The sequence below is a fragment of the Muntiacus reevesi genome, chromosome 14 (genome assembly GCF_963930625.1).
Source record: "Muntiacus reevesi chromosome 14, mMunRee1.1, whole genome shotgun sequence".
NCBI classification, from domain to species: Eukaryota; Metazoa; Chordata; class Mammalia; order Artiodactyla; family Cervidae; genus Muntiacus; species Muntiacus reevesi.
This window is the reverse complement of record NC_089262.1, coordinates 38002778-38016263: the sequence shown is the minus strand read 5'-3', so window position 1 is coordinate 38016263 and position 13486 is coordinate 38002778. Positions and strand designations below refer to the sequence as shown.

At 42.3% G+C, this 13486-nt stretch overlaps 1 protein-coding gene across 6 annotated transcripts in view; it reads right to left on the bottom strand.

Moving 5' to 3' along the window:
• NNT (nicotinamide nucleotide transhydrogenase) overlaps positions 1 to 7225 on the bottom strand; it is an 86666-nt gene extending 79441 nt beyond the window's left edge. Inside the window, exons 1-2 of one of the 6 annotated variants that reach the window (XM_065905550.1) lie at positions 7208 to 7225; positions 2397 to 2601 (exon numbers count right to left, since the gene is read on the bottom strand). In XM_065905550.1, coding sequence (XP_065761622.1) covers positions 2397 to 2547 — 151 coding nt within the window. In that variant the 5' untranslated portion in view covers positions 2548 to 2601; positions 7208 to 7225. Of the gene's footprint in view, positions 1 to 2396; positions 2602 to 4270; positions 4381 to 6370; positions 6389 to 6673; positions 6819 to 6957; positions 7107 to 7207 lie in introns of those variants that run through there. The other 5 variants (XM_065905547.1, XM_065905546.1, XM_065905545.1 and 2 more) reach the window with 5 other exon arrangements.
• Between the last annotated feature and the right edge of the window lie 6261 nt (positions 7226 to 13486).

Below are 13486 nucleotides of genomic sequence, written 5' to 3'. Positions count from 1 at the left end.
TAGTAGAAACGTTGGTAGTGGGCATGCAGATGGAAAAGAGGAGTGACAGCAATGAAATCCAGAGTAACACCCCACTTCTCCAAGAAGGAGAAGAACGGTTTCCTATGCTCCATACCTCCCAAAAATCCATACAATAAAATAAAACCTCAGCATAAAATATAACCTGCTGTGATTCTGTTCCCTGCAACCAGAAGGACCCGTTTAACAGTTAAATTATTTATCCCTGAAGAAGGAAATGGCAACTCACTCCAGTATTCTTGCCTGGAAAATCTCACGGTCAGAGAAAACTGGCATGCTGCAGTTCATGTAGTTGCAAAGAGTCGGACACGACTTAGCAACTGAACAGCAACAAATTATTTATATACAGTTCAGACCAGCCTTAGCTAAAATACACTAGTTTTTTTTTTATGTTGTTTTACTCAATATATGAGCATAAACATTATTTTTAAAGAAGAGCATCTGCTTCTATATGTCTTATTAAAGTTAGAAAACTTACTCTAGCAATCTAAACTTTATATAATAAAAAGGTAAATCAAAATATCTCTACAGAGACAATAAATCAACCTAAAAATAGCTGCATTTGGAGATACAGTCTTAGATCTCATACTATTTAAGCAATAATAATTGATAGTAAGCCAAAGGCAAACAAATACTGAATCTTCCTCTCTACTTAAAAAAGAGATGAAAAAAAAAAACAAAAGATAGCAAATATTTTGAATTAAGGTGAAAAACTAATTATATAAACTTATCTAGAGTTCACTCACTGGACAACCTCAAATTCTCTAGGTCCTACATATCATATGCCAAGTAAGTTACCAAAGACAGATGAAGTCATATCAAAAGGATTTAGGAACCAACCTGAAAGGGCTTCCACTGGCCAGATATGAGACAATTTGAGCATCAAAAAGGAAAATAATTAATTGCAAATGTCATAAAATACACAATAAAGATGTTAAAATCCATGTGTTCATGATAATAAATATTTCAGAATTCAAAAATATTCAAAAAATAAATATTTTCTAAAAGCTTCTCTACTTTAGAGAAAGTAATGTGTGGTAAAATGAATAACAGTCTCCCAAATATATCCACGTCTTAATCCTCAGAATCAGTGAATACGTTCACACTGGATCACACTGAATCACACTGAATTCACACTGAATCACAGTGGATAATCCGGCCTTCCAGAACACTTAATCTGAAGATAAGGCTGAGGGCTCTCAGAGGCAGGTACCCTGCCAGTAGTGACTTGTCACGTGAGAATAAGAAAAGAGGCTATGAAATCTACTAAAGGCAGACATAAGAACTGAAAACACTTGGCAATTTAGGCATGCTTAACGCACAAACAGTCCTACAAACAAAAAGAGAATTATTCTATATGGCAAAGACTTCTGATTCCTCCCAAATATCCATGCTGTTCCTCCCCTAAAAATAACAGAATGCTATTTTTACTTAAGTGTGTTGCCATCTAGAATAAACGACTAAATGTCCAAGCCTCCCTCAGAGCAACATATTGCCACTGAGTTCTGGCCAATGAGGTACTGAAAGAGTGCTAGAGGGGTCTTTGGGCAAGATGCTTAAAGGGATCTGACACAGCTTAAAAGGTTCCCCTTTTAGCCTCTCCTCCTTCTGGCTTGTACCACAGAACAGAAGCATATGGGAGTCCTAGCAGAGAAAGCCTGTAGGCCACTGGAAGACTTCAGCTGTTACTCTGTGTGAGCTAGGAAGCTAGTGGCAAATTTTGAACAGAAGAGTAACGTGATCTTTCATTTTTAAAAGATTGTTCTCATTGTCTTGTACAGAACAGACTGTTTGCAGGGACAGAGGTAAAGAGCACAGAGACCACTTAGAAGACTAATGCAATAGTCCAGGTGACAGATGATGGTGGCTTGGACCAGGATGATAAAAGTGGTGATGGTGAGAAAAGAACAGATTCAAGATACAATGTAGAGCTGATCTATATCAATCACAAGCACCTGAAATGACTCTAAGGTTTCTGCCCTGAGTAACTGAGATGAAGCTGCCACTTACTAAATCAAGAAACATTAACGCAGATCAATTAATATGCTCAGTTCCTAATTCTTAAGCATTGTTAAGCCATGTATGGTACGATCCCCCAATACCAACTAGGAAAGAGGAAGAGCTCCTAGGAGAAATGGTTACTATGAGCAATGGTTTCCTGGGAATAAATTCAATTTATTTAACATTTTTCTTTTTCTATTGTATTTTCTTCTCTGTTAGCACTGGCAGCCAAGAACTTCCGTACATGGAAAATATAAGAAAGCACTCATTCGTTTTTTTACTCAAAATGACCACTCACAAGCACTAGGCTGTAAAACTGTGTGGTTTATCTATCATCATCAGATTTATTGTTTCTATGACTCAAAGTGAGACTTTACCTGGTTTTACAGGGGCTTCACACCACAGTATCCGATGAGTATGAAATGCTCGTAAAAAATTCTTCTTCCCTGGTAGAACCTTACAGGACCCCAAATTGCTGAGCAAAGGGCATGAACAGCCGGTCACCACTGTTTTCAGTAGGTTCGCCATGTTCACAGGAAGCTGCCGATTTTCTGGATCCCCAATTTCCTTAAAGGTAAATCACTAAAGGAAAGAAAGCAAAAATATATGTGCTGAGAATAACATACTTTGCCTTTCGGACATCAAAAAAGCAAATTGAGAGAGGTTGGAAAAATGACAGTTAAACATGGGCATCTACAAAGAATCTATTTGCCAAGTCCTTTACTTAAAGAAGATGCTTCAAAAGGTTGTTTCCAATTCAGGTCTTTAAAACTTGGAATCCGTTTTCCCACTCAAAATTGTAGTTATAAACTCATTATTCAATTCCAAGCTAGGTCACATAAGTCTAAGTGATCTTTAATGTAGCTGGAAAATTAAGAAAAGTTGCTATAAAGTTCAGTCACATCCTATATGAAGGTTATCATCTCAGTGTGTCCAGCAAAAATTGCACAAAATCAAAATTCCCCTTAACTTTCCTTAGATTGTCTAAATAGTACAGTAGTACTTCTTTGGCCACTATACAATACAGAACACACCACCATCCTTTGCGGTGTAGTACATCTCAAGAAAATATAACACGCACGAAATACAACTCCAATTTTTAAAAAAAGAAAAAAAAATTCCATGGTTAACTATACCACATAGGTTTGTGCTTGCATATGTGGGCGTAACTAGGAATTCTGTGAGTGGTTCTCACCAGAGGCCCGTTTTTGCCAGCTCTAACTGAGCTAAGTGGAATGGCATTAACCTTTGCTGTTTTGGAGATTTCACTGGCTATTTTCTCCTACCTCCCGGGCAGATTCCGGGGGAGGACACAGAAGGCTCTCCCGCCATCCCCCTGATTCCCAATGCTCTTTCCTCCAAAAATGTGAAGAAGTAGAGGCCCTGGAACTCTTCTCAGTCAACCACAGCTAAGTCCACTTACTATGCCTTTAGGCTCTGCCCCATGGTGCGGGCCCTTCTGGGACCCAGCACCCAAACCCAGCAGCCTCCAAAAACATACTTCCAACCTCCAGAGGAAGAAGGCTCTAACTCATTTTTCATGTCATAACTACTGCCACAAGTCCTTGAAGCCACTTCCTGCAAATACCAGAAAGCAACACTGGGAACAGAAATGCTCGATCCAGGTAGTGCTTATTCTTGATGCTCTTTAATTCAATAAACACACGGAGGGCTGAGTCTCAGAAGCACAGCCATTAGGAGCATCTGTAGAATTAAACTGGAATCAGTTACAGACTTGGAGATAAGAAAAGTCAACAAGCAATAACAGAAAGGAGAGTAACACAAGTCCAAAGTTCTTTGAGGCATCAAAGAAGATCACATCCTCCTACAGGGCTAAGAAAAGGAAGGGGAAGGCACTTGAAAAAGAGAGAATACTATGAACAAAGCTAAGGAAAGGGGAGCAGACAAGATGTGTCCAGGCATGCAACCAAAAATGTGAATAATTCTTTACATGCTGATAGAAGACGTTATATTTTCAGGGTATTTCCATATATGTCATTTCATCTCAGTCTTCCTAAAGCATTCCTGAATCAAAAAATACCCTCCTCGTTCATTCAGAGGTCACTTCTAGAGTTATTCATGGCTGAGAATGGAGAACAAGTTCAAAATTCAGCCACCCACTGAAAATTCACTGAATCTACGCCAAGAACTGAGGGAGATCCAAAGATAAACAAAAGATAATTCCTGTCGAAAGGGAAATTTTTCCCCACCACTACCAAGGACCTAGTCCTAGCCCAATCTCCCCATTTACCCTTGTTTCTCTTCCTGCATCATCCCAGCTCCCCAACAACCACCATTCTCACTGGTCAGGCTCACCCAGACCTCATCAGCAAAATAACAAAGCTAGTTATAATGCAGCCCGGGTTTGTCTAAACCTGCTACTCACTCGCTGTTTGGCTGGGATTTCTCGGCATCTCTGCTCATCTATAAAAGGAGCACAGGAAAGCTCCCTTAAAGGGCACAATCAGGCTCTAGAAGTTTCATCATTTGATGGAGATTTTGCAATGCTCTAAAGCTGAAGTCCTGCTTCATGGCCTGGAGTCTGCAAAATTTGCCCTGTCTACTTAAAAAATTGTAATTTGATGTTGAACAGAGCCTGGGCATCAGACATCAACATAGCCAAGGCCTTCAGAGACCAACTGTTCCCCCAAATTCCACTTGATTCAAGCTATGAGCATATAAGACAGTTGATAAGGAAGTAGTTTAGCAGCAAGAAAATGTCACTAAGCCTAAATCAAATTAAAATGACCCTGGAAGATACTCAGAGAATATCTGAACCATGTTATCACAGCTGAGGACTGTTTACAGCAAAGAACAGTAGAGGTGACCCTTGAACAACAGGGTTTGAACTTCATGGGTCTGCTCCTAGGCAGCTACTTTTAAATAGTAAAGATCAATAGTACAACATACACAGTGTGCAGTTAGCTAAACCCTCAGATGGGGAGGAACTGCAGACACGGAGAGCTGTTACCTATCTTAATTGTCACATCTTCCCCTATCTTCACTTGAAAGCTCTCTGCTATTTTATTATCCATGTGCTTCTATGGCTATTAAGAAATGGACAGCAACTTTACAACTGAAAATTGGGGCATTCACACCGCCAGTTAATGTAAGTCATTTTGGTATCTCCGCTGATAGATTAAAATCCTTGGAGGCAAGCACCTGAGAGAGGATATCATAGAGGCTAAGAGTGTGAACTCTTAGTTGGAAGCCCCACCTGCAACGCATTAGCTGTGTCACCTTGGCAAGTCACTCAACTTCTCTGTATCTGATTTCATCACCTTTAAAATGGGGAAAATAATAACAGTACCTTGTAGGGTCACTGTGAAGATTAAAAGGACACAGTATCTTTACTGCTATCAGTATTCACTTTAGTATTACCTCTGGCCCAGTGCCTTGCACAAAATACAGGAAATCAACAAGTATTGTTTGATTGAGTGAATGTGTAACCAGAGTTAGATAACCTGAAGCCTGGGGTTCTATGAATATATTCTCCAAGGAGTTTCAGGAAATTTCCTTTAAAAATTAAACGCTATGTAGCTTTGTGGAAAAGTGATTCCATCAGCAGAGGTAAGCAGCCTGAGCACACTTGCTGATAAGAAAGCAATCCTAAACTGCCAATTCAATTTATTTTTAATTTTTAAATAGCCACAGTTTTTATAAGAAGAGGGAAACATTTTAAATAAAAGCACAAAACCCTCACTGTTCCGAATACATCCTGTCCTACAAGACTCCTGACAGATTCCTTAAGAACTTCCCTGCACCAGAGGGCGAATAAAGGTCACCTGCAACTGTAATAAACAAGTCAACGCTTTTCAAAGCGAGACATGCCAGCCAAGGACACAATACCCTACCAAAGCTTAGACTAGCAGGCAGTGTGACCTCGCTCAAACCCACAGGTTCAAGCTCCTCCCTCAGCAACTAAACTGCCACCGGCTAGCATCTGCCAGGGACCGCTATTTATAACCTTCCTCGCAAGCCGATTGGTGGAGACCCGCGGCATAATAGTCATTCCGCCTCCGGAGTTCGAATCAGCTCAGCCCCACTACACGATCTTCTCCCCCATAGCCAGCCCAGACCCCACTCTCAGCCCAATACAGGCTCGCCCAGACTAACACCAGCCTGCCCCACCCCCATACACTTAGAACTTTCAACATCACCACCTGTGTCTGCAGTCGGTCACCCACCCCAAATTCTTTCCGGGTTCAAGCACAGTTTCGGGGCGCCCAGGTGCCACCTCTCTGGATGCACCACTTACCGAAAGTCCTCTATAGCCTTCCTCCCTCCTCCCATCCTTTAACCTGAAAGGACCCCGTAGAACTCCAGCCCCCTCCCCCCAAAGCTCCAAAACCTGCATCTGCACAGCTGACACCTCGATCCCTGCCCTCTGCGGCGGAAACCCAGTTCTCGAATCCACCACCCCCGACTGGCTTCCACGTCGCCCCCGCTTGAGACCAGAAAGAGGGCCCAGGAGGCACGGCCCCAGGCTCCCGGGTGCACCCGGCGCGCCGGTCACTGCGGACCCCGCCCCCAGCGGCTCCTTGACAGGTCTCCTTCCCGCCTCGGGGACCTCGACCTTCCCGCCCCGGCCCCACGCCCCTTCCCCAGCTGCGCCCCAGGCGCGTGCCCGGGCTGCCCGCGCCTTGACGCTCACCTTGGCGGGGAGGCCAGGCGTCCGCGGGCCGCGAGGGGACGCCGCGCTGGCAGACCCGGGCTCCAGCCCCGCGGCGCCAGCAACCCGGAAGAACAGCCCTAACCCCGTTGCTGCGGAGACCACGTGACCGCGGCGCAGCCCCCACCCCGGTTCCCTGGGCCCCCCCTCGTCCCCTCCTCGCCAGGCCCTTCCTCCCGCCCGGCCCCCTCCACCAGCCCGCCGCCCTCTCTTCAAATGAGAAAGCGACCCCACGAAATGCCCCTTAGAGCGCAAAGACCAGTTACCCCGAGGGACCCTTGCCTCTTCTCCCGGGGCTGCCAAAACCCTCTTTGTCTCGGGCTCGACCTGCTGCTCCTCGGCCCCGCCTCCGAGCGCTCCCTCCGCCCGTCCTTGTCAATCAAACCTGGAGCCCGGCGCGGGCGCTGAAGTTGTCAGCGTCTACATTTGTCCTCTCCTGCAGAGCCAGGAGCAAAGTGGGAGTACCTCTAGTGTCCCACCAGAGCAAATAAAGTAACAGGACTCCACTTCTGGTACCTGACTTTCCTCTAGCTCTCTAGGAAAAATCAGAACTTCTGAAACAGAAGACCACAAAGAAAGTGAGGGAGGCCAGGAGGTGGTGACGGGCGGGAATGGGAGCGTTGTTTTTAATTCCGGATGGAGAGGTGGAGTTAAATGCTTCCGAAACGATGTCAAGGCCCGAAAATTAACACACATCTGCGGACGGGTCTGCCAACGGCCCGCCCACGGAAAGCCGTGTGCTTCTGTGAGTGTTAATAGCCAGGGGCTGGAGAGCGCCCTTGGTGGACGTTAAGTGTCCGGACCAGGCCTAGGCTGGTTTCGGCAAAACTGCTAAACGACTTTGCAAGGCGATGACTCCTGTTACTTAGTTGGCAGGTGTCTTCTGATTGAAAGTGGGAGGAATAAGATACATATTGGTTCATTTATCCAAAGCTGAATCATCATGAAGTGTCAAGATGGTCACTGCTTTTTTACTTTAATTGAAATATTTAAGATGAGTTAAAAAATTATGAAACTCAAAGGAATGAGGCAAGACAGATATTCTATATCCTTAAAAAGAAATAAACTACAGGGAAGCCCTTACTTTGAGAACATTTCCTGTGTTTAAGCAATACAGAAGGTCATTCAACTTGAGGACTTCTACTGCATCCAGACGAAGTAAAAACATTGTTCTTGTCCTGGAGGAGTTCACAGATGGGAAAGGACACAGCCCCATGCTTTAAAATAATAATGAACCATGATAAGTGTAACCCTAGAAACAGGTTCAAGATACTGCGAGTACAGTGAGGTAGGAGTATTTGATAAGGATTAAAAACTAAGCTCCTTTCCCAATAAATATAAGTCACATCATTATGCTATACTCCTTAAACATATGCAGTACTATATATCAACATGACACAACTGAGCAACTGAGCACGCATATGTCAATCATATCAATAAAACTGGGGGAAAAAGCTAAGGTTGGCTTAAAACACATATGTAGCTGGGGGAGTGGAGCAGAGGTTTGCTTCTTTCTCTCTCAAGACTTAGAACAATGGTTGGTTCCCAACTAGGGAAAATTTTTCCCACAGTGTCTGGAGATCTTTGGTCATCACAATAGGAAAAGGGAGGCATCTGATGGATAGAGACCAGGGATGCTGCTGAACACCCTGTATTACACTAGGTAGCCCCTTACAGCAAAGAACGCCTGGCCCCAAAGGTCAATAGTCCTAAGACTGAAAGTGAAAAGTGTTAGTTGCTCAGTTCTATCTGACTGTTTGTGACCCCATGGGCCGTAGCCCACAAGACTCCTTTGTCCATGGGATTTCCCAGGCAAGAATATTGGAGTAGGTTGCCATTTCCTACTCCAGGGGATCTTCCTGACTGAGGGATCGAACCCACATCTCCTGCATCTACCTGAACTGGCAGGCAGATTCTTTACCACTGAGCTAATTGGGAAGCCATCAAAACACTGCATCTAGTTAAAACTTGGCCAGAGAACAGATCAATTTAATGTTTTCATTGTGGTTATTACCTCAAATAGCTATCAGTAGTTAGTTTTTTCAAACTTCCTTATTGTAAATGATTATTAGCAAAGTAAATAACTTCAATGAGCTAATATACTTCAATTATGGGGATTTTTAATAATGCAGACACTTAGCAGATTTTGAAACGACCATCACTAACCTGTCTCAGCCCTCTTCTCTCAAGTAGACCAAGCAAGAGTGTGTTTGCAAACTTTCCTGGCAGTCCAGTGGTTAAGACTCCATGCTTCCAAAGCAGGGAGAGCAGGTTTATCCCTGTTCTGGGAACTAAGATTCATCACAGTGGCAGCCAAAAAGAAAAAAAGAGTGTGTTTGATTGTAGGAAGCAAATAATAGCCAACTAAATTAATTTACACTAATCAACATTGATTGGAAGAGGATAGAGGCGAATTGACTAAACGGACAGCACAAAGCCATTAGTTTTATAAGCATCGAAAACACCAACTCAGACTTCCCTGGTGTTACTGGGTTCAGTCCCTGGATTCTGAAGATGCCCTGGAGAAGGGAAAGGCTACCCACTCCAGTATTTTGGCCTGGAGAATTCCATGGACTGCAGAGTCGCAGAGTCGGACATGACTGAGTGACTTTCACTTCACTTCACTTCACAGTGGATAAAAATCTGTCTGCCAACACAGGGGACATTTGTTCTATCACTGGTCCAGGAGGATTCCACGTACCCCAGAGCAACTAAACCCACGAGCCACTATTACCAAGTCCATGCTCTAGACCCCAGGGATTGCAACTACTGAGCACACCTGCCACAACTACTGAGCCCAAGTGCCGCAACTACTGAAGCCCATGCCCGTAGAACTTGTGCACCACAACAAGAGAAGCCACCTAATTAAGAAGCCCATGCATCACAACAAAGAGTAGCCCATGCTCACCACAACTAGAGAGAGCCTGTGCATATCAACAAAGACCCAACACAGTCAAAAATAAAATAAAACACCAGCTCTAAGCATACTTTTGTTCCCTCTATGCAGTAACTGCCAATGATAAAAATCTATGCTTTTTTTAATGAATAACAAAAAATTTATAGTGGTATCTTTGGGGGCCTGGGAAAATGGTGAGAGATAGGAGCTGATGAAAGTGAAAGAGGAGAGTGAAAAAGCTGGCTTAAAACTCAACGTTCAAAAAATGAAAATCAAGGCATCTGGTCCCATCACTTCATGGTAGATAGATGGGGAAACAATAGAAACAGTGACAGACTTATTTTCCTGGGCTCCAAAATCACTGCAGATGGTGACTGCAGCCAGGAAATTAAAAGATGCTTGCTCCTTAGAAGAAAACCTGTGATCAACCTAGATAGCATGCTAAAAAGCAGAGACATTACTTTACCAACAGAGGTCTGTCTAGTCAAAGCTATGGTTTTTCCAGTAGTCATGTATGGATGTGGACCATAAAATTGAGTGCTGAAGAACTGATACTTTTGAACTGTGGTGTTGTAGAAGACTTGAGAGTCCCTTGGACTGCAAGATCAAACCAGACAACCTTAAAGGAAATCAGTCCTGAATGTTCATTGAAGGACTGATGCTGAAGCTAAAACTCCAATACTTTGGCCACCTGATGCAAAGAACTGACTCATTGGAAAACTTACTCATTGATGCTGGGAAAGATTGAAGACAGGAGGAAAAGGGGATAACAGAGGGTGAGATGGTTGGATGGCATCACTGACTCAATGGACGTGAGTTTTAGCTAGCTCCAGGAGTTGGTGATGGACAGGGAAGCCTGGTGTGCTGCAGTCCGTGGGGTCACAAAGAGTCGGACACAACCGCGCAACTAAACTGAACTGAGGAGCTGCATTAGTATCCTAAGGCTGCTGTAACAAATTACCGCAACCTGGGTGGCTTAAAATGACAGAAATGTACTCGCGCACAGTTCTGGAGACCAAAAGTCTGAAATCAGAGTGTCGGCAGTGTTGATTCCTCTGGGGGCTCTGAGGGAGAAAATGTCCCATACCTCTCTCCTAGCACGTAGAGAAAGCTTCTGGTTATCAGCAGTCACTTCTGGTTGTCAGCAGTCCCTGGTGTTCTTTGGCTTGTAGACACATTACTCCCATCTCTGCTTCCTCTTCACATTTATACCTCTTCTGTGTGTCTCTCTGTGCCCAAATCTCCCTCTCCTTTCTCTTATGAAGTCATCAGCAAGTGGATTTAAATTCCTCCCTAAATCCAGGATGAATTCATCTCAAGATCCTTAACTAAAATTAGATCTCCAAAGACTGTATTTTCAAATAAGTGTGATCACAAATTTTGGGGAGACACTGTTCAACCCACTACAGGAGCAGCCTGTATGTTTAAGGGTACTACAAAGTAAAGAGGGGTCTTACTGTTTTTAACATGGGTAGATTCACCAGTTTTTGATTTCAAACTATTTGGGGGAAATCCAGATGAAAGTTGTTTTGTATTAATAATTAGAAGAATTTTCCTATAAACTTGTTTACTTTTATAATACTCAACCTAATTGAATTTTTCCTTCACTTTATTAAAAATATATATAACTATATATTACATAGCTACTATGATCCAACTACTTGATTGCAAAACTGCATAATAGCAGTTAACATGTTTCTACTTTTAAATATTGCATTTGATGAAAACTCTAGTTTTTTAAGCAGTTTTGTGAGCATCGTATCTTTGTAGACTTGTTTTTTTGTTTGTTTTTTTTTTTATTTTATTCTAGGTGATACCCATTACAGTAAAGCAAAAACCAGATTCTGGTTTTCATCTCACCACTCTCCTATCTGCTCCTACTTCTTTAACCATTTGTTCTCAGTTCTTACACCATTTAAATGTACAAATGTTCTCTTGACCTTCTTTCCCTTCAACTCTAATATTGTCTTCCCTCCAGTGTAATGTCAATTGTGCTGTCACAACTCAAAGCTTAATGTCCTGCTCAAATTCTCTCTCCTAACCTCCAGACACATGCAAGCTGGCCATTTCTACTGAGATATCCACAGATGTCTTAAACTTGACCTGAGAAAATTCCCTCCTGCTCTACAAAGGACTTGTATCTAGAAAATATAAGAACTTCCAAAACTCAACAATTAAAAAAACCAAAGTAGAAAATGAGCAAAATGCATAAAAAGATATTTCAGCAAAGAGCAATATAAGCATATGAAATTATATTCAATGTCAATAGCCATTAAGGAAATGAAAACTAAAACCACAATGAGACATCACTACACATCTCTATGAATGTTTAATATAAAAAAATAGTGACAATACCCAATGGTGGCAAAGAAGGGAAGAGGCTAGATCACTCACATATTACTAATGATGATGTAAAATTGTACCTGTCACTGGAAAAAGTTTGGTGATTTCTTTAAAAACTAAACTTGTAAACAAAAGAAGAAGGCAGAGGAAGTAATACAAGGAGATCACCTGCCTCCCTACAAATACATCAAAAACTCATTAGAAAATGGAAAATCTCCTACAGAGCAACTTCTACATGACAACAGAAACCTCCAGAAAGAAACCAAAGCAATATTATAAAGCAATTATCCTTCAATTAAAAATAAATAAAATTTAAAAAAAAAACTAAACTTGCAACTGCCATGTTTATACTCCCGGACAGTCTCTATCCCAGAGAAATGAAAATTTATGTTTCTGCAAAAACCTGTACACTGGTAATCTCCTGGTGGTCCAGTGGTTCAAACTTGATGCTCTCACTGCTGAGGGCCCAGGTTCAATCTCTGATTGAGGACATAAGATCCCATAAGCCACATAGTAGCTGTACAATAAAAACCTGTACACCAATGTTTATAGTAGCCTTATTCTTAATAATCCCAAACTGGAAACAACCCAGGTGGTCTTCAACAGGTGAACGATTGAACAGACTGTTGTCCATTCTTACGGTGGAATGCTTTTCAGCAATGAAAAAGAATAAGGTATTGATACACACAGCAGCTTGGATGAATCAACAGAGAATTATGCTGAGAGAAAAAGGCCAGTCCCAAAAGATTATATTCTGAATGATGCCATACATTCTTGAAATAACAAAATTATGGAAATAGACAACAGATTAGTAATTTCTAGAGTTAAGGAAGAGGTGAGAGTGGATGTACAAGGGCAACAGGAGGGAATCCTTAAGATGATGAAAATGTTCTATATCTTGACCATATCAATGTCAATATCCTGGTTGTGCCATTGGACTATAGTTTTGCAAGATGTTACCACTGAGGAAAACTGGGTAAAGAACAAATATTCTCTCTGTATTATTCTTTACAATTGCATGTGCATCAGCAGTTACCTCAAAATAAAATATTTAGCCTAAAGAGTTATCCTGGCAGGTGTAGTAAAATGTTAATGATAGACTCTATTAATAGGTGGTAGGTACGCAGGTGGGGGCTTCCCAGGTGGTGAAATGATAAAGAATCTGCCTGCCAATGCAGGAGACACAGGGGAACTGGGTTTGATCCCTGGTTTGGGAAGATCCCCTGGTGTAGGAAATGGCAACCCACTCCAATATTCTTGCCTGGAAAATCCCGTGAACAGAGGAACCTGGTGGGCTACAGTCCATGAGGTTGCAAAGAGTCAGACACAGCTGAGTGACTAAGCACACAGCACACACAGGTGAGTATGTAAAAATTTTTTCAAATTAGCTGTATGTATTTTAAAAATTTTTTTCTTAGTAAAATTAGGGAAAAAATTAATATAAAAGTTGCAGAGATTCACTTGTTAGAAGTATTCCTAAGTGTCTCCACCCCTGTAGCATGAGTTCGTCAAACGAATTTGCCCACCAAACAAGAAATCAATTCTGTGAAATGATT